The 19,955-nt window shown below is 37.9% G+C and overlaps 1 protein-coding gene across 6 annotated transcripts in view; it reads right to left on the bottom strand.

Annotated features, from left to right (window-relative positions):
• DCAF6 (DDB1 and CUL4 associated factor 6) overlaps positions 1–19,955 on the bottom strand; it is a 180,342-nt gene that overhangs the window by 7,503 nt on the left and 152,884 nt on the right. For all 6 annotated transcript variants that reach the window (XM_010846012.1, XM_010846013.1, XM_010846014.1 and 3 more), the window contains 4 exons: positions 12,994–13,132; positions 11,194–11,350; positions 10,484–10,572; positions 1,329–1,434 (listed from right to left, as the gene is read on the bottom strand). In XM_010846012.1, coding sequence (XP_010844314.1) covers positions 1,329–1,434; positions 10,484–10,572; positions 11,194–11,350; positions 12,994–13,132 — 491 coding nt within the window. The remainder of the gene's footprint in view (positions 1–1,328; positions 1,435–10,483; positions 10,573–11,193; positions 11,351–12,993; positions 13,133–19,955) is intronic.

The raw sequence follows: 19,955 nt of genomic DNA, 5'->3' as shown, positions 1-19,955 counted from the left end.
AGATTTAGAGAGGGCCAGAGAGGATGGAGAAGAAACTGGCAACCCACTCCAGTGTTCCTGCCTGGAGAATCCCAGGGACGGGGGAGCCTGGTGGGCTGCCATCTATGGGGCTGCACAGAGTTGGGCACGACTGAAGCAACTTAGCAGCGGCAGCACAGAGAATGGAGAGGACAGAGAAGGAAAGAACGGACTAGAAAAACAGTTTGAAATCAGCTCATCCAGAGGACTGCATGTCTTATTCATGACTTGAATATGTTCCTGCAACTGAAATTTGTAGGTAAAAGGAGAGTAAATGCTTGGAAGCCAGTTTCAAATTCAGGCTTTACCGTTTATCAGTTGTGTGACCTGCAGTGAGTTATTAAAAATACTCTACTATGTAGAGGGCTGGAGCTAACTGAGGATAGATTTGTGAAATGATTGGTATGCTGCCTGATTCATTAAAGGTACTCTATACATGGTTGGTGTTATTAAACAGTACTCAACATATAAAGAAATTTGTGTTATCAGTGAAGTGCTAAACATTTTGTTTATAATGGATATTGGATACTTTCTATTGTTATGAACACAGGTTATTCTATTCCTTCTTGAAAATTAGTTATAATATAATGTAATTAATTGTAATGTGAAGTTTTGTATCTGAAGCACTGAACCCCATGGTTTATCTTCTAAAACAAACACACAAAAATTAGAAAAATACATTGAGCTATTGTTTCAAATCTTTGTAGTAATACATTTATTTTTGTCTGGGCTGTGATTGATTTTGGCCAAATGTATCATTAAAAGTTACTTACTTACATAAACCTTAACACATCTTAAGGTTTATGATATGATATTCCACTCTGAGAAGAAAACCATAGCTGATAAAAGATTTGAAGTGATGTCATCTTTTCATTAGGACAGTTCAATAAAGTTGGCTCATGGGGATACAAATTACTGTACTAAGATCAAGAAGAATTCATACCACTCAGTTCAAAAGTTAAGCCGCCTTCTATGTAGTCTGAGAGGACCTAATGTCAGCAAGAAATACACTTCCTGTGTTTAAAAAAAAAGTTAAAAAGTTAAGGCCAAAAAAAGTTGGCCTTGATCTTGTAATTTAAGGAGATTAATAAAATCTCTGAATTTTTTGGCCGCACCATGCAGCATGTGGGATCTTAAGTTTCCCAACCAGGTATGGAACCCCTGCCCCCTGCAGTGGAAGTGCAAGTGCTAGCTACTGGACTGTCAGGAAAATCCCCTTTTCCCCTTAAATATAAATCCCTTTAACATCAATCTTAAATAATGTTTTTTCAAATATAATAATGATTTTAAGGCATACTGACAGTTCTTACCAGCTCGAATATGGTTCAGTGAAGCCAACATCCTCAACATGAAAGAGGCTGGAACTGTAATGGTATTTCTAGTCTCTTCCAGCATGAGTTCATTTCGAGTTATAACCTATGAGACAAGTTAAATAACCATGTCAAAGATCATAGAGTAACTGTATGTTTTCCTTAGATACTAGGAGAACTGTAAAGAATTAACAGGAATTACTTCATTCTTCACATATATCTATATGAGTCTATATTACCATCTTAAGGCTGCTGCTGCTAAGTTGCTTCAGTTGTGTCTGACTCTTTGCGACCCCATAGATGGCAGCCCACCAGGCTTCCCCATCCCTGGGATTCTCGAGGCAAGAACACTGGAGTGGGTTGCCATTTCCTTCTCCAATGGGTGAAAGTGAAGTCGCTCAGTCGCGTCCGACTCCCAGCGACCCCATGGACTGCAGCCTACCAGACTCGTCCATCCATGGGATTTTCCAGGCAAGAGTACTGGAGTGGGGTGCCATTGCCCTCTTAAGGCCACCCAATGCCAAATAATTACTTTAGCTTGTAATCAACAGAGTAAGATCAGAGAACACTACTCTTTAACTGGAAGAAAGACAAAGGTCAAACCCTGAGGCTACCTGAAACACATAAGAATTCAATTTACTTTTACTTATAATTTGTTTATAAAAGCAGAGCAGTCTACTTTGTGTCCGCTTATTATTTTTTTTCCCTCTAGTGGAACTGATATTTCTAGTGACAGCACTGTTAGATTATTATCCCTGGGTCATTTGTGCCCCTCAAGGAAAATGTTACGTTAACTTCAAAGTTAACTTCAAAAATAAACCTCTAGATGAGAGTTACCAATGAACTGTGTCTTAAGTATGAAGAACAGGACTAAAGAACATCCATGAACATCTATGGATTTAATGTATAATTATAGACAAAGGAAAAAAGAGGAAACCAAAGGGAATGGCAAAGGAAAAACAGAAAGAAAGGAAGGAAAGCAGTAAAGGAAGAAAAGACACTAACCTGATCAGCAGTCCCCCAACGACATTACATTGTCAACTCATGAGGGTGCCCACAGGGCCCTGTACAGCCCGGCCTCATGAGGCCCGCTGAGCTGCTTTCTTATGTGTCCTCAGCACGCAGATGGCTCACCCACCTTACAGCAACTTGAAACACGCTGATCCTTCTCTCTCAAATGTTCCTTTGGTCCTGGTCTACCTGGTAAACTCAGTCCAATTCTGATTTCCTCTGTGAAGACCTTCCCATCCCATTTACTCCAATTGAAAATTCCTTTCTACGAGTTTCCAGAACACTACGTGTACATTTCTGACACTGACCACACTGTACTCTGGTTGTTCATATGTCTGTTTTTTCCCACTAGTCTTTGGGTTCTGAAGGAAAGGGTTTATCTTTTAAAATCCAGGATTCTACCTGATATAGGGGCTTCCTATGTGGCACCTGCTTGCCGATAAAGGAGACAAAAGAGACTTGGGTTCGATAGCTGCGTTGGGAAGACCCCCTAGAATAGGAAATAGCAACCCACTCCAGTATTCTTGCTTGGAAAATTCCATGGACAAAGGGGCCTTAAGTGTTTAATATAGGTCTATTGACATAATGAGTAAAAATATATGTGGGAATCTCACTATGAACCGTCAACCGTGGCGTAGAGAACGAGTTTTTCAATTTACTAATATTTTTAGCAATGCACCCCTTATGGGCTGTTGTTGTTCAGTTATCAAATCCTGTCCAACTTTTTGCAACCCATGAACTACAGCATGCCAGGCTCCTTCACTATCTCTGAGAGTTTGTTCAAATGCCTGTCCATTGAGTCGGTGATGATATCCATCTCATACTCTGCCTCCTCCTTCTCCTCCTACCTTCATTTTTCCCCAGCATCAGGGTCTTCTCCAATGAGTCAGCTCTTCACCTCAAGTGGCCAAAGTACTGGAGTTTCAGCTTCAATATCAGTCCTTCCAGTGAATAGTCAGGACTGATATCCTTAAGGGTTGACTGGTTTGATTTCCTTGCAGTCCAAGGGACTCTCAAGAGTCTTCTCTAACACCACAGTTGAAAAGCGTTACTTCTTTAGTGCTCAGCCTTCTTTATGGTTCAACAATCATATCAGTACATGACAACTGGAAAAACCATAGCTCGGATTATACAGACCTTTGCCAGCAAAGTGATGTCTCTACTTTTTAATACACTGTCTAGGTTTGTTACTGCTTTCTTTCCAAGGAGCAAGCATCTTTTAATTTTATGGCTGCAGTCACTGTCCACAGTGATTTTGGAGCCAAAGGAAATAAAATTTGTCACTGCTTCCACTTTTCTCCATCAAGCTGCCATGAAATGATAGGACTGGACGCCATGATGTTTTTTGAATGCTGAGTTTTAAGCCAGCTTTTTCATTCTCCTCTTTTATCCTCATCAACAGGCTCTTTAGTTCCTCTTTCAGTTCAGTTCAGTCACTCAGTCATTTCTGATTCTTTGCAACCCCATGGACTGCAACATGCCAGGCTTATTCAAACTCATGTCCAAGGAGTCGGTGATGCCATCCAATCTTTTCATCCTCTGTCATCCCTTCTCCTCCCGCATTCAATCTTTCCAAGCATCAGGGCCTTTTCCAATGAGTCAGTTCTTCACATCAGGTGGCCAAAGTATTGGAGTTTCAGCCTCAGCATCAGTACTTCCAATGAACATTCAGGACTGATTTCCTTTAGGATTGACTGGTTGGATCTCCTTGCAGTCCAAGGGACTCTCAAGAGTCTTTTCCAACATCACAGTTCAAAAGCATCAATTCTTCAAAGCTCAGCTTTCTTTATAGTCCAACTCTCACATCCATACATGACTACTAGAAAAACCATAGCTTTGACCAGACGGACCTTTGTAGGCAGAGTAATGTCTCTGCGTTTTAATGTGGTGTCTAGGTTGGTCATAGCTTATCTTCCAAGGAGCAAGCATCTTTTAATTTCACGGTTGCAGTGACCATCTGCAGTGATATTAGAGCCCAAGAAAATAAAGTCTGTCACTGTTCCATTATTTGCCCATCTATTTGCCATGAAGTGATGGGACTGGATGCCATGATCTTAGTTTTCTGAATGTTGAGCTTTAAGCCTGCTTTTTCATTCTCCTCTTTCACTTTCATCAAGAGGCTCTTTAGTTCTTCTTTGCTTTCTGCCATAAGACTGGTGTCACCTGCATATCTGAGGTTATTGATATTTCTCCCGGCAATCTTGATTCCAGCTTGTGTTTCATCCAGCCCGGCATTTCACATGATGCACTCTGCATATAAGTTAAATAAGCAGGGTGACAATATACATCCTTGACAAACTCCTTTCCTGATCTGGAACCAGTCGGTTGTTCCATGTCCAGTTCTACCTGTTGTTTCTTGATCTGCATACAGATTTCTCAGGAGGCATGTCAGGTGGTTTGGTATTCCCATCTCTGTAAGAATTTTCCACAGTTTGTTGTGATACATAACAGATTTGTGCCTGGAGAATTCCATGGACATAGAAGCATGACAGACTATACAGTCCATGGAGGGGGGGACACAACTGAGCAACTAACACTTTCACTTTACCTAATGGAGGAAAGTTTACTTTCCTCCATAAGAGTGGTGTCACCTGCCTATCTGAGGTTATTTCTCCTGGCATTCTTAATTCCAGTTTGTGAGTCATCCAGCCCAGCTTTTTGCATGAGGAACTCTGAATGTAAGTTAAATAAACAAGGTGAGATCTCTAGTCTTTCCCATTCTATTGTTTTCCTCTATTTCTCTGCACTAATCACAGAGGAAGGCTTTCTTATCTTTCCTTTTCTCCTTTGCCTTTAGCTTCTCTTCTTTTTTTCAGCTATTTGTAAGACCTCCTCAGACAATCATTTTGCCTTTTTGCATTTCCTTTTCTTGGGGATGGTCTTGATCACCGCCACCTGTACAATGCCATGAATTTCTGTAAATCATTCACCACGCACTCTATCAGATCTAATCCCTTGAATCTACTTCTCGCTTTCACTACATATTCGTAAGGGATTTGATTTAGGTCATACCTGAATGGTCTGGTGGTTTTCCCTACTTTCTTCAATATGAGTCTGAATTTGGCAATAAGGAGTTCGTGATCTGAGCCATAGTCAGCTCCTGGTCCTGTTTTTGCTGACTGCATAGAGCTTCTCCATCTTTGGCTGCAAAGAATATAATCAGTCTGATTTCAGAATTGACCATCTGGTGATGTTTATGTGTAGAATTGTCTCTTGTGTTGTTGGAAGAGGGTGTTTGCTATGATCAGTGCATTCTCTTGGCAAATCTCTGTTTTCAGAAGCCTTTGCCCTGCTTCATTCTGTACTCCAAGGCCAAATCTGCCTGTTACTCCAGGTATCTGTTGACTTCCTACTTTTGCATTCCAGTCCCCTATAATGAAAAGGACACTTTGGGGTGTTAGTTGTGGAAGGTCATGTCGGTCTTTACAGAACCATTCAACTTCAGCTTCTTCAGCATTACTGGTTGGAGCATAGACTTGGATTACTGTGATATTGAATGGTTTGCCTTGGAAACGAACAGAGATCATTCTGTTGTTTTTGAGATTGCATCCAAATACTGCATTTCAGACTCTTTTGTTGACTATGATGGCTACTCCATTTCTTCTAAGGGATTCCTGCCCACAGTAGTAGATATAATGGTCATCTGAGTTATATTCACCCATTCCAGTCCATTTTAGTTCACTGATTCCTATAATGTCAATGTTCACTCTTGTCATCTCCTGCCTGACCACTTCCAATTTGCCTTGATTCATGGGCCCAGAATTGAGCCACAGTGGGTGGGGGCTGTCCTTTTGTGATCAGTAAGCTTTGAGGAGCAGGCATCAATCGGCAGAGTGGAGAAAGTGGGGACAGGGTGGGTAGGGGGCAGCTGGTACTGCCATATATCTGAAGCTGGAGCCCACAGCATCACCCCCTCTTCTCTCTCGGTGGGAAGAAGAGGTGAGGCAAAGAAACTCCAATTAGCTCTTTCCAGGCTGCAGTCCATGGGGTTGCTAGGAGTCGGATACGACTGAGTGACTTCACTTTCACTTTTCACTTTCATGCATTGGAGAAGGAAATGGCAACCCACTCCAGTATTCTTGCCTGGAGAATCCCAGGCATGGGGGAGCCTGGTGGGCTGCCGTCTATGGGGTCGCACAGAGTCGGACATGACTGAAGGGACTTAGCAGCAGCAGTAGCAGCATGGGCCCAACATTCCAGATTCCTACGCAATGCTGCTCTTTACAGCATAGGACTTTATTTCCATAACTAGTCACATCCACTACTGGGTGTTGTTTTTGCTTTGGCTCCGTCTCTTCATTCTTTCTGGAGTTATTTCTCCACTGATCTCCAGTAGCATATTGGGCACTTACTGACCTGGGGAGTTCATCTTTCAGTGTCCTATCTTTTTGCCTTTTCATACTGTTCATGGGGTTCTCAAGGCAAGAAAACTGAAGTGGTTTGCCATTCCCTTCTCCAGTGTTACTTCCTCTTTACTTTCGTCCATTAGAGGGGTAACACCTGCTGTTATTTCTCCTGGCAATCTTGATTCCAGCTTGTGCTTCATCCTGCCCAGCATTTTACATGATGAACTCTGCATATAATATAAGTTAAATAAGCAAGCCTTGATGTATTCCTTTCCCGATTTTGAACCCATCAGTTGTTCCATGTCTGGTCCTAACTATTGCTTCTTGACCCGCATGTTGATTTCTCAGGAGACAGGTACTAAGTGAGTGTTAGTTGCTCAGTTGTGTCCATCACTTTTGTGAACCCTTCGACTATAGCCTACCATGATCCTCTGTCCATGGAATTCTCCAAGCAAGAATACTGGAGTGGGCTGCCACTCCCTTCTCAGGGTATCTTCCCAACCCAGGTTATCAAACCTGGGTCTCCTGCACTGCAAGTGGATCCTTTACTATTGAACCATCAGGAAAGCCCAGAGGCAGGTAAGGTGGTCCATCTCTTTGAGAATTTTCCACTACTTGTTGTGATTCATAACAACCTACAGTTTAGCACAGTTAATGAAGCAGAAGTAAATGTTTTCTTGGAATTCCCTTGATTTTTCTGGGATTCAACAAATGTTGGCAGTTTGATCTCTAATTTCTCTGCCTTTTCTAAATCCAGCTTGTACATCTGGAAGTTCTTGGTTCACATACTGCTGAACCCTAGCTAGAAGGATTTTGAGCATAACCTTACTAGCATATGAAATGAGTGCAATTGTGAGGTAGTTTGAACATTTTTTCACATTGCCTTTCTCTGAGATTAGAATGAAGATTGATCTTTTCCAGTCCTGTGGCCACTGCTAAATTTTCCAAATTTGCTTACATACTGAGTGCAGCACTTTAACACCATTATCCTATTTTAGGATTTTAAATAGCTGAGTTGGAATTCCATCACCTCCACTAGCTTTGTTTGTAGTGATGCTTCCTAAGGCCCACTTAACTTCACACTCCAGGATGTCTGGGGCTCTAGGTGAGTGACCACATCATTGTTGTTATCTGGGTCATTAAGACCTTTTTGTATAGTTCTTCTGTGTATCCCTGCCACCTCTTCTTAGTATCTTCTGCTTCTGTTAGGTCCTTACAGTTTCTGTTCTTTATTGTGCCCATCCTTACATGAAATGTTCCCATGTTATCTCCTATTTTCTTGAAGAGTTCTCTAGTCTGTCCCATTCTATTGTTTTCCTCTATATCTTTGCATTGTTCATTTAAGAAGGCCTTCTTATCTCTCCTTGCTATTCTCTAGAACTCTGCATTCAGTTGGGTATATCTTTCCCTTTCTCCCTGGCCCTTCACTTCTGTTTTCTCAGCTATTTGTAAAGCCTCCTCAGGCAACCACTTTGCCTTCTTGAATTCCTTTTTCTTGGGGATGGTTTTGGTCACTGCTTCTCGTATGTTACAAACCTCTGTCCATAGTTCTTTACGCACACTCTACCAGATCTAATCTCTTGAATCTATTCATCATCTCCACTGTATAATAAAAAGGGATTCGATTAAGGTCATACCTGAAAGGCCTAGTTATTTTCCCTACTTTCTTCAACTTAAGCCTGAATTTTGCAATAAGGAGCTCATGATCTGAGCCACAGTCAGCTCCAGGTCTTATTTTTGCTGACTGTCAAGAGCTTCTCCATTTTCAGCTGCAAAAAATTATCAATCTGATTTTACTATAGACCACCTGGTGATGTTCACATGTAGAGTGTTCTCTTGTGTTGTTGGAAAAAGGTGTCTTTGTGACCAGCGTGTTCTCTTGACAAAACTCTATTAGGCTTTGCCCTATTTCATTTTGTATTCCAAGGCAAAACTTGCATGTTACTCCAGGTTATCTCCTGACTTCCTACTTTTGCAATTGAATCCCCTATGATGAAAAGGACATCTTTTTTTGGTGTTAGTTCTAGAAGGTCTTGTAGGTCTTCACAGAACCATTCAACTTCAGCTTCTTTGGCATTAATGGTTAGGGTATAGACTTGGATTACTGTGATATTGAATCGTTTGCCTTGGAGACAAACCAAGATCATTCTGTCATTTTTGAGATTGTACCCATGTACTGCATGTCAGACTCTTGTTGACTATGATGGCTACTCCGTTTCTTATAAGGGATTCTTGCCCACAGCAGTAGAATCAAAGGTCATCTGAATTAAATTCACCCATTCCTGTCCATTTTAATTCACTGATTCCTAAGATGTTGATTTTTATTCTTGTCTCTCCTGCTTGACCAAGTCCAATTTACCTTGATTCATGGACCTAACATTCCTATGCAATATTGTTCTTTACAACATTGGACTTTATTTTCACCACCAGATACATCCACAACTGAGTGACATTTCTTCTTTGGCTCAGCCACTTCATTCTTTCTGGAGCTATTAGTAATTGCCCTCTGCTCTTCCCCTGTAGCATCTTCTGATATGGGGGCCCATCTTCCAGTATCATATCCTTTTGCTTTTTCATCCTGTTCATAAGATTCTTGCAACAAGAACAGTGGAGTGCTTTGCCATTTCCTCCTCCAGTGGACCACGTTTTGTCAGAACTCTTTTTCTCTCTCGGGTGGCTGTCACAGCATGTGGCTCATAGCTTTATTGAGTTATGGAAGCCCCTTTGCCATGACAAGGCTGAGGTCCACGAAGGGGTAAGAGGTAGCAGTATCAACCTTAGTTGCACTCACCTCCTCACAGAAGCTCAGTAATTCATTAGTAGCTGATTAACGCAATGGATCCTTATTTTCCTTATAAGAAATACTTGTATGAAATCTTAAATGAAACCCATAAATGGAAACTCTGTTTGGAGCTGAGGAAATACCCAGAGTTTAGCTTTCATATCATACATCTTCCTGCTTCGAATCCTGCAAAAAACCTACAGCTTCTGAGAACTTAATTTCAAAAATACTGATGCAACAGCAGCTTCAGAAGCTGAGGAAACCTTAAAATAAAATCATAAAGTAAAAGAGTCTCTGATCATTTGTTCTGCTACCCATTTGGCTATGATTATGGAGAAAAGTTACAGTAAAACTACTTTCTTAAAAGGACACAGGCTTTTTTTTTTTTTTAATTATTCTTCATTGCATCAAGCCAAAATAGTCAATCTATTCGACTATAATAAACTTTATCTGTTACTACTGATAATCAACATTCTAATTATCAAAACAGTATTTCAGTTTTTATCTCTCTAGTATTGTGGGCATGTTTTATTCTTTTCTTTTTCTTAAAATTTGACCTCATTAAGTGAATTAACTTGCTTTGATTCTTCTTAAAACAGCATTTCAGGGGCCTCCCTGATGGCTCAATGATAAACAATCTGCCTGCCAATGAAAGAGACATGGGTTTGATCTCTGACTGGGGAAGGTCCCACATGCCGTGGAGCCACTAACCCTTTGTGCCACAACTATTGAGCCTGAGCGCTAGAGCCCAAGAGCTGCAACCGCTGGGCCCTCATGCCACAGCTACTGAAGTCCACATGCCTAGAGCTCAAGCTCTGCAGCAAGAGGAGCCACTGCAATGAGAAGCCCACACACCACAACTACAGAGTAACTCCCATTTGGTGCAACTAGAGAAAGCCCACACAGCAGTGAAGGCACAGCACAACCAAAAAATATATACATAAATAAATAAAATTATTAAGCATTTCAGGAACAAAGTGAAATATGTTCTATAATAAATAAAACAAAAATCTTACTTCATCAGCAAGTTTTCGGTTAAAAATCCTTGATTCCTCTAGTGGTGACCAGATTTTTATGTCATAATCTATGCCAGATGAAGCGAGAACTAGAAAAAATAGTTCACATTAATATAAAGCTTAGAAATGTCATTAATTCACTTAAATGTGTAATGTATATATGCATGGATGTATATATTCAGCAAAACTGAGTTAGAATGGACATTGTACTGATACGTTTAACTGTTAACCGAGAATACTGTTTTGAAGATTTCCTAAAAGTTACCCTATAATACAATTTTAAGACCATCTTGAAATCACTCAAATTTTTTTCCTATTTACTGTTCTTTTATGAGAATCATGGGAATGTCAAATGGAAGGTAAGAACAAGTCATTGCTCCTTTGTTCTGGTAAATTAATTCTGATATGTAAAGACTAACAGGAGGAAGTTCAATTTGGTTAAGCAGGGAAAAGTCCAATCAACTGAAGCTCTTATAGCTGATAAAACTAAGAAGAACTATTAGGAGAATAAACTTTTTAATCTATTTCCCTCTATTTTCAGCCAGAAACAGGTTGTAAACTTTTTTTGTTTTAAACCCAAGAAGAGCAATACTTGACCCTAGTAGCTGCCTACTAGGATAATTTGGATTATTCTTACAACTAGAAAAAAGTTGAAGCTGATTAATCATACTAATGATTTTGAACCCTTGCCTTATAAAAGGTCATCTTACTTGGGTCAAACGGGTGGGGCTGCAGGCAGTTTACCACATGATTATCAGCCTCCAGAAGCATTAAATGCTCAGCAGTGTGACGATCCCAGATGAAGATATGGCCGCAGTCAGAACCACTCATTACAAAGTTGGCACCCCAGAAATTGGCTTCTTTTATCTAAGGGTTAAGAAAAACAGAAAATTATAAGAGATTTCAAATCAAAGTTATTAAAAAAAGATTTTTCTATTCTCAAGTTTAAAAAATTAATTGGCTTAGAAAATAAAAAATTGAAGAGAGTCTTTGTCTTCCAGTATATTGACCATGACAGAGATTTATTAGTAGGGATAAAATGGAAGAAAATAAAGTCCCCCATGATGAAGATAAGTATTTTATTTTGTTCGATATTATATTTATAGTGCTTGAAACAGTACCTGGGCACACAGTAGGTGCTGAGTTAATAACTGCTAAATGAATGAATGAGATTTCTGGGTTATGGACAATATAATGAAAATTTATATACAGATGTCACTGAACTTCCCAAAACTGGTTCCATTGTCGCTTTAAAAGATAATATAAACAATTCATAGAAAAAAATGAATTGTTCCCCCCAGTATTTTGCTTTATGCCAAAGAACAAAATTACCAACCTTTTTATTAGCTATCAGAAGTTCTCACAATCAAGAAGGAAAGATATAAACACATATTTACTTTCATGAAGCAATGAAACAAAGGACATGTTAAGATGATTATGATGGAGTTTTTCAGCAGATGCACAAAATGAACCATCAAAAATCTTTGTATTTCAGATCAGAATTTTTGAAATCATATTATGTGCAGCTGTGACTTTGATATTTTTGGCAAAGTAAAGGAGGGGAGCCAATTTTCTTGTTACTTGGGGCTACTATTCTATTTATTTGTCTTCTATTTTTTTCCATTCCTATCCCCAGTTATTTCCATCCAAAATTTTAACTATAAAAACACAAGAAATACAAATTGATTGCTTCTATTAATAATGAGTAGTCCTTGTAAAATAAGTAAATTGCTACTACATGATATCTATAAAAAGAGCTAATTATTTCCTCATCCCAAAGTTACTTTTTCCCTCTACCCTAAAGAAAGTAGATTGAAATTGATTCTGTAGATACTTTTTGAAAACTCAATGAATATATGAGAACACTTTCAGATATGAATGGTTCAGAGTGACAGCTGTTAATCATCTCACAAGATTTTCTCAGTAAATAGTTAAAATTGCATTATGTAGATAGACTTCTGGGTTATAAACACTTGAAAAGATCTTAGATATCATCTGGTCTGTTTTTACTTCATAGATGAGGAAATTGAAGTTTAGAAAGACAAGGTGACTAAAACAAATCTTTATCAATCTTTTAAAAAGTTATAATTAATCTGACTATATTTTGTAATGAACCTGGATTTCATATATCCAAATATTTCTCTGTACAACCAACAAAAGAAACTAATATGAACTAAAAAAAAATCTACTAGGAAAGTAGATAGCAAGTATGAGAGAGCAAAAAAGAAGCAATGGTTACCTATATAAGCTAACATTTTTAAAGTTAATAGTTCCTCAGTAGGGTAGAGTTTTCTTATAAAAAATAATGCTCTTTCACAACATATTATAGGACAAAAAGAACTATATTTGAGTAAAGAGATAACTGGGAAAGTGCAATAAATGCTATGTACAGAGATAATTACATAGAATATAGTAGAATCACACTGGCATATATAAAAACAACCATTATGGAAAAAAATTCATATTATGAAACTGCAGTTCTTCCAAACAATGTCATCAGTATATGGTACCATTGTCCTTGAGTTGCGATGGCCCTTATAAACCATCTTTACTAGTGGCCTTCTAATGTTCAAAGTATCCAATTCCTCCATTTCTTTCCTTTCTTTTCTCCGCCTGAAGAACTCCTGAATGCGGGCAACAGCAGAGCGTCTATGAATTACATATTAAAAGAAAAATACAGAAATAAATATAAAACATTCACAGGCCACTACAGAACGAAAGTGAGCAACATTAAAGTCAAGTGAAATCTAGAAATTATTTAAACTCAACATTATCTCAATAAGGCATCCCCAATCAAAAGCATAAAAAGGCAGACAAAACAGTAAGACTACATCAAACTAGTTGAGTTACTAAAACAAAATGTTTTAGTTAAGAGATCATTTAGAAATTTGGTACTGGTTGAGAGTAAAGGAAATAGCATGCGGCACACTATTTAAATGGCTATTTTATAAGAATATAATACAGACAAAATTAATATGCAATTTACTATACATAAAACAAAACCTACTCAATATTATACGTCCTCTCCATATTTAGGAAATACAAAGGCATAAACAGAAACCAAAAAAAGAAACTAAAGGTAACATATAATTGCTGTGGATGTTTTGAGATTTTGTTTAAAGGAGATTTTGTTCTCAGCAAAGAATAAACTAGTCAAGGAAAGAATATTGATATCTATGAATAAAACAAGGATCTTCTAATAGAATCTATTCTACATGAACTTCATATTAGAGTACAGAATGGAACTAATGAGGCTGATTTTTACTTTCCTAAGAACCCAGTTGGGTCACAGAGCTAGAGAGGAAGAACAATGGACCCTCTTTAAGACTGATTTCATTACTAGAAGAAACTTTCCCCTAAATAACTGTTAGTTTGAACTTGTTATTTAAAACATTATATTCTGCAATATAATAGACAAAAATCCAAAATACATCAAGTGTCTACAAATCAGTATGAAAAATAAGTACTGTAATAGAAAAATAATGACATGAACAAAGAAATTACAGAAGAAAGAGACTGTTAATAAATATGCAAAAAGATGCTTAGCCTCACTAATAATAAAAGAAATTCATCTTTTTGTATATCTATCATATTAAAATTTTTTTTACATCTATCAGAGTGGCAAGAGCACAGGAAAACAGGCACTACTGGTAGGAGTTTGAAGGTTTTATATATTAAAAAAAAAAGCAGTCTTTGGCTGTAAATTTTCACTTATGTAGAAACATATACAGGAAGGTGTAAGTCAGAAAGGTGTAGCTCACTGCATGCAAAATAGGCCCATGTAACCAGCACAAGTATTGAGAAATAGAGAATAAATAGAATTCAGAAGCCTCCCATTCTCCATTTCTATTATTATGCTGCACTATTCTGACTTCTAACATGATGGGTTAATTTTTGCCTGTTTCATTAATTAAACAAAATCATATGATGTATTTTGTGTCTAGCTTCTTTAGCTCAACATTATATTTGTCAGATTCATCCATGTTGCTGTATTTAGCTGTAGTTCATTCATTCTCTTTGCTGTACAATACTACTTTACATAAATACATTATAATTTATGTATCCATACAACTGTTGGTAGACACTGGGTTGTTTACAGGATTTGATGACAAAAATAGTGCTCTGATGAATATATGTACGTATTTCTCTTGAGCATATATTTAGAAGTAGATATGCTGGACCCCAGTATATACATATGTTTATCTTAATAGATACTCTCAAACAACTTTCCAAAGTGGTTACAGCAGTTTATAATCCCACTGGCAGTATATTACTGTTCCAGTACAATATATTTTTGAGGAGAAATTAAATAATATCCATTAAAACCTAAAATATGTATTTGTTTTGATGTAGCGATCTTATCTTTTAATAAATGCATGCTATAAAAGACATATGCAAATATCCATGTTTTTTCACAATATATATATACACATACACACATATATTCACCACAGCAGTTTGAGAAACACTGCAATAATCTAAGTGTTTTATACACAGAAAGGATAGGTTAAATAAATTATGGCACATCTGTACACTGGAATACTTATGTCATTAAATAATACTTATGTCATTAAAAATGATAAGATCCATAAGCAAGAATATGGAAAATATCAGTATTATCTTAAAGGATCTATAATATAGGTTACAAAATAATTCATAGAGGAAAAACTTATATATACATAGAAAGAATCTAGAAAAACAGACACTAAACTGTTAATAGCACTTTCTAAAACAATTCTATAACAATTATGTAGTCTTATAAAGTTTTCTTTTTCATAAAATATTTTATAAAATTCTATAGGCTATTTAGAAAGTGTTTTAAAAATTTTATCCTATGTTACACATATTAAAAAAAAGGGGGGGAATCCAAAAATTTAAGCTAGACATAATTAGAAACTTCCACAGAGAAAGCTGACATGTTCAGTTTACTCTGATTATCTCTTTCTGATTGGCAAATGATAAATGGGAAGGGTTGAGAGTTCAAATGCTCTCAAATGAAACAATTAATATGACTGCAATTCTCTTTTTTCTAAAGTAGAAGAAAAAAGGACTCTTAATCAGTTAAAAATACGTGAATAGCAAGAAACCGAAAAGAAAAATCTCTTGCTAAGAAAGTAGAGTATCTAGAAACTAATGCAACATTGTAAATCAACTATACTTCAATAAAATAAACTAAAAAAAAAAAAAAAAAGGAATAAGTAGAGTATCAGGTAGCAGAAGGAACAGAAATAACCTTGCTGATAAAGCAGAGGCCTTAGGAGCTATAAATGGAAAAAGAAACTATACAACACAGCAAGAATCAGAAGCTCAAATCATTTTTAAAAAGCAGTATGGCCAAAATTAAAGCTGAATGAGTAATGGGATGATAATAATTAAGAATTAGTGAAGATGGTACCAAATCATAAGTGTTCATTTCACTTAAAAGTTTGCTCTAGGGACTTCCCTGGTAGCACAGTGGATAGGAATCAGCCTGCCAATGCAGGGAACATGGGTACAATTCCCGGTCTGGAAGGATTCCACATGCTAGCCGAGCAACTAAGCGCCTGCACCACAACTTCCGATCTGGCACTCTAGAGCGTGCAAGCCACGACTACTGAGCCTGCGTGCTGCAACTACTAAAGCCCACTTGCCCTAGAGCCACACACCACACAACCCCTGAGCCCATGAGTTGCAAGTACCGAAGCCTGTGCATCCAGACCCTGTGCTCCATAACAAGAGAAGTCCCCATAATGAAGAAGCCTGCAGGCTGGGACAAAGGGCAGCCCCTGCTTGCAGCAAGCAAAGAAAGTCCTCACACAGCAACAAAGACTGAGCACAACCAAAAATAACCAAAGTGAACTTTAAAAAAGTTTGCTCTACAATATGGTCTAATTTACTGCTTAATGTTTGTTTGGCTTACCCATCCTGATAAAGAGTAATTGTGAAATCTAGATCTCAAGAAATGTAGCTTGTACTGTTACAATTTAGGTCAAAGATCAGGGTACCTACTACTGTAGGAAATGATGTAAAACAGAAAAAAAGCTTAAAGTGCACAAATTTCAAGTTAGAAGATAAAAAGTGACAGTAAATGCTACGCTTGTATATATAATCAGATAATGTCCAACACGGCAAACAGTTCTAAAGAAATGAATAAACTTAGAATGAAAACATTGAAGGGAATTCCCTGGCAGTCTAGTGGTTAGGACTCTGCGTTTTCACTGTCAAGAGCCTGGGTTCAGTCCCTGGTCAGGGAGCTAATATCCCACATGCTGCGTGGCATACATATATATACACATCACACATACGTCACACACATCATACATAACACGTGTGCACCACATATAAAACACATGCATGTATCATACAGATGTGCTACATATCTTCCAACCCAGTGGACCAAAAAAATGGAAAAGAAAAAAAAAAGGATCAAAATCTTAGTCCTAAAAATGACAGGAAAGTTTAAAAAAAATGGTATAACAGGAAAATTAGAAGTAAAAAGTTGGAAAGTGAAAAGTGAAAGGTAAAGGTTCTCAGTCATGTCTGACTCTTTGCAACCCCATGGACTTATACAGTCCATGGAATTCTCCAGGCCAGAATACTGGAATGGTAGCCTATTCCTTCTCCAGGGGATCTTCCCAAACCAGGAATCGAACCAGGGTCTCCCGGATTGCAGGCAGATTCTTTACCAACTGAGCTATCAGGGAAGCCCCCCTGCTCCCAAAAAAAGTTGGAAAACAAATCCAAAAATAGCCATGATAATAATAAATTAAAGAGACTAAACTGACCAACGGAGAGAAAAAGAAACTGTTTCAGACATACCTAAAGTATGAGAACAAGGAAAGGATTTCAGGCAAAAGGATACTGTGCAAACAGTTATCAAATAGCTACATTAATATCAGATAAAACAAACTACTATAAAAAGTAATGTCAAGGTAGAAAAGATTACTACATATATAATAAGTTCACTTTACCAGGAAGAAATAATAATTTAATATATATATACCCAACTCTGTGGGAAAGGGAGAGGGTTGGGAGATTTGGGAGAATGGCATTGAAACATGTATAATATCCTGTATGAAACGAGTCACCAGTCCAGGTTCAATGCACGATGCTGTATGCTTGGGGCTGGTGCGCTGGGACGACCCAGAGGGAGGGTATGGGGAGGGAGGAGGGAGGAGGGTTCAGGATGGGGAACACAGGTATACCTGTGGCGGATTCATTTCGATATTTGGCAAAACTAATACAATATTGTAAAGTTTAAAAATAAAATAAAATTAAAAGAAAAAAAAGAAAATGATAGAACTATAAGGACATAATGACTTCAATACATCTGTCTCACTATTTTATAAGTCAAGCACCAAACAATAGAGATAATTTGAACAGCACAACTAACAGTCTTAATCTAATGGTGAGCCTTAAGTCAGAAATGGCCACAGGTCTGGAAAAAGTGTTTTCATTTCAGTCTCAAAAAAAGGCAATGCCAAACAATGTTCAAATAACCATACAATTTCACTCATTTCACATGCTAGCAAAATTATGATCAAAATCCTTCAGGCTAGGCTTCAGCAGTACATGAACCAAGAACTTGCAGATGTACAAGCTGGATTTAGAAAACACAGAGGAACCAGAGACCAAATTGCCAAAATCTGCTGGATCATAGTAAAAACAAGGGAATTCCAAAACACAATCTATTTCATTGACTATGCTAAAACCTTTAACTGTGTGGATCAAAACAAACGGTGGAAAATTCTGAAGGAGATGGGAATACCAGATCACCTTTACCTGTCTCCTGAGAAACCTGTATGCAGAACAAGAAACAACAGTTAGAACTGGACATGGAACTGGTTCAAAATTGGGAAAGGAGTATGTCAACGCTGCATACAGTCACCCTGCTTATCCAAATTATGTGCGGAGTACATCATGCAAAACGCTGCACTGGATGACTCAAAGCTAGAATCAAGATCACTGGGAGAAATATCAACAACCTCAGATAATGCAGATGATAACACTATAATGGCAGAAAGTGAAGAGGAACTGAAGAACCTCTTGATGAAGGAAAGTGAAAAAAAAAAGGAAAGTGAAAAAAGCTGGCTTAAAACTCAACATTCAAAATACGAAGTTCATGGCATTCAGTCCCATGACTTCATGGCAAATAGACAGGGGGAATGTGGAAACAGTGACAAGATTTCATTTTCTTGGGCTCCAAAATCATTGTGGATAGTGACTGCAGCCATGAAATTAAAAGACGCTTGCTCCTTGGAAGAAAAGATATGATAAACCTAGACAGCATATTAAAAAGCAGAGACATCACTTGCCAACAAAGATCCAGATAGTCAAAGATGGTTTTTCCAGCAGTCATGTACAGACTTGAAAGTTGGACTATAAAGAAAGCTGAGGGCCGAAGAAATTAATGCTTTCTAACTGTGGTACTGAAGAAGACTCTTGAAGCTCCTAGGACAGCAAAGAGATCCAACCAATCAACCCTGAATATTCACTGGAAGGACTGATTTTGAAGCTGAAGATCCAATATTTGACCACCTGATGCGAAGACTTGACTCATTAGAAAAGACCTTGATGCTGGGAAAGATTGAAGGCAGGAGGAGAAGGGGACGACAGAGGATGAGATGGTGGGATTCAATGAACACAATTTTGAGCAAACTCCAGGAGACAGTGAAGGACAGGGAAGCTTTGCATGCTGCAGTACATGGGTTGCAAAGAGCTGAACACGGCATAGCAACTGAACAACACAATATCATGGTCACATATAAAATTCTACATTAAAAATTAAAGTCACATGCTTTTCAAGCACACATGAAACATTTACAAATTTATCACAGAACAGGCCACAATGCCAGTTTCTATAAATTTCAAAATATAGGTCTAAATCAACCATGTTCTCTGACTGCAAATTAAATGTTAATGTAAAAAAAGCTGAATGCTAAATGTATACAACTAACAAAGTTAAAATGTAAAAAAGCAAAATGGCTGTCAGAGGAGGCCTTACAAATAGCTGTGAAAAGAAGAGATGCGAAAAGCAAAGGAGAAAAGGAAAGATATAAGCATCTGAATGCAGAGTTATAAGAATAGCAAGAAGAGATAAGAAAGCCTTCCTCAATGATCAATACAAAGAAATAGAGGAAAACAACAGAATGGGAAAGACTAGAGATCTCTTCAAGAAAATTAGAGATACCAAAGGAACATTTCATGCAAAGATGAGCTCGATAAAGGACAGAAATGGTATGGACCTAACAGAAGCAGAAGATACTAAGAAGAGATGGCAAAATACACAGAAGAACTGTACAAAAAAGATCTTCACGACCCAGATAATCACCATGGTGTGATCACTGACCTAGAGCTAGACATCCTGGAATGTGAAGTCAAGTGGGCCTTAGAAAGCATCACTACGAACAAAGCTAGTGGAGGTGATGGAATTCCAGTTGAGCTCTTCCAAATCCTGAAAGCTGATGCTGTGAAAGTGCTGCACTCAATATGC

This window comes from Bison bison, unplaced genomic scaffold, assembly GCF_000754665.1.
Source record: "Bison bison bison isolate TAMUID 2011002044 unplaced genomic scaffold, Bison_UMD1.0 scf7180017864229, whole genome shotgun sequence".
Taxonomy (NCBI): Eukaryota; Metazoa; Chordata; class Mammalia; order Artiodactyla; family Bovidae; genus Bison; species Bison bison.
This window is presented reverse-complemented; position numbering and strand designations above follow the sequence as displayed.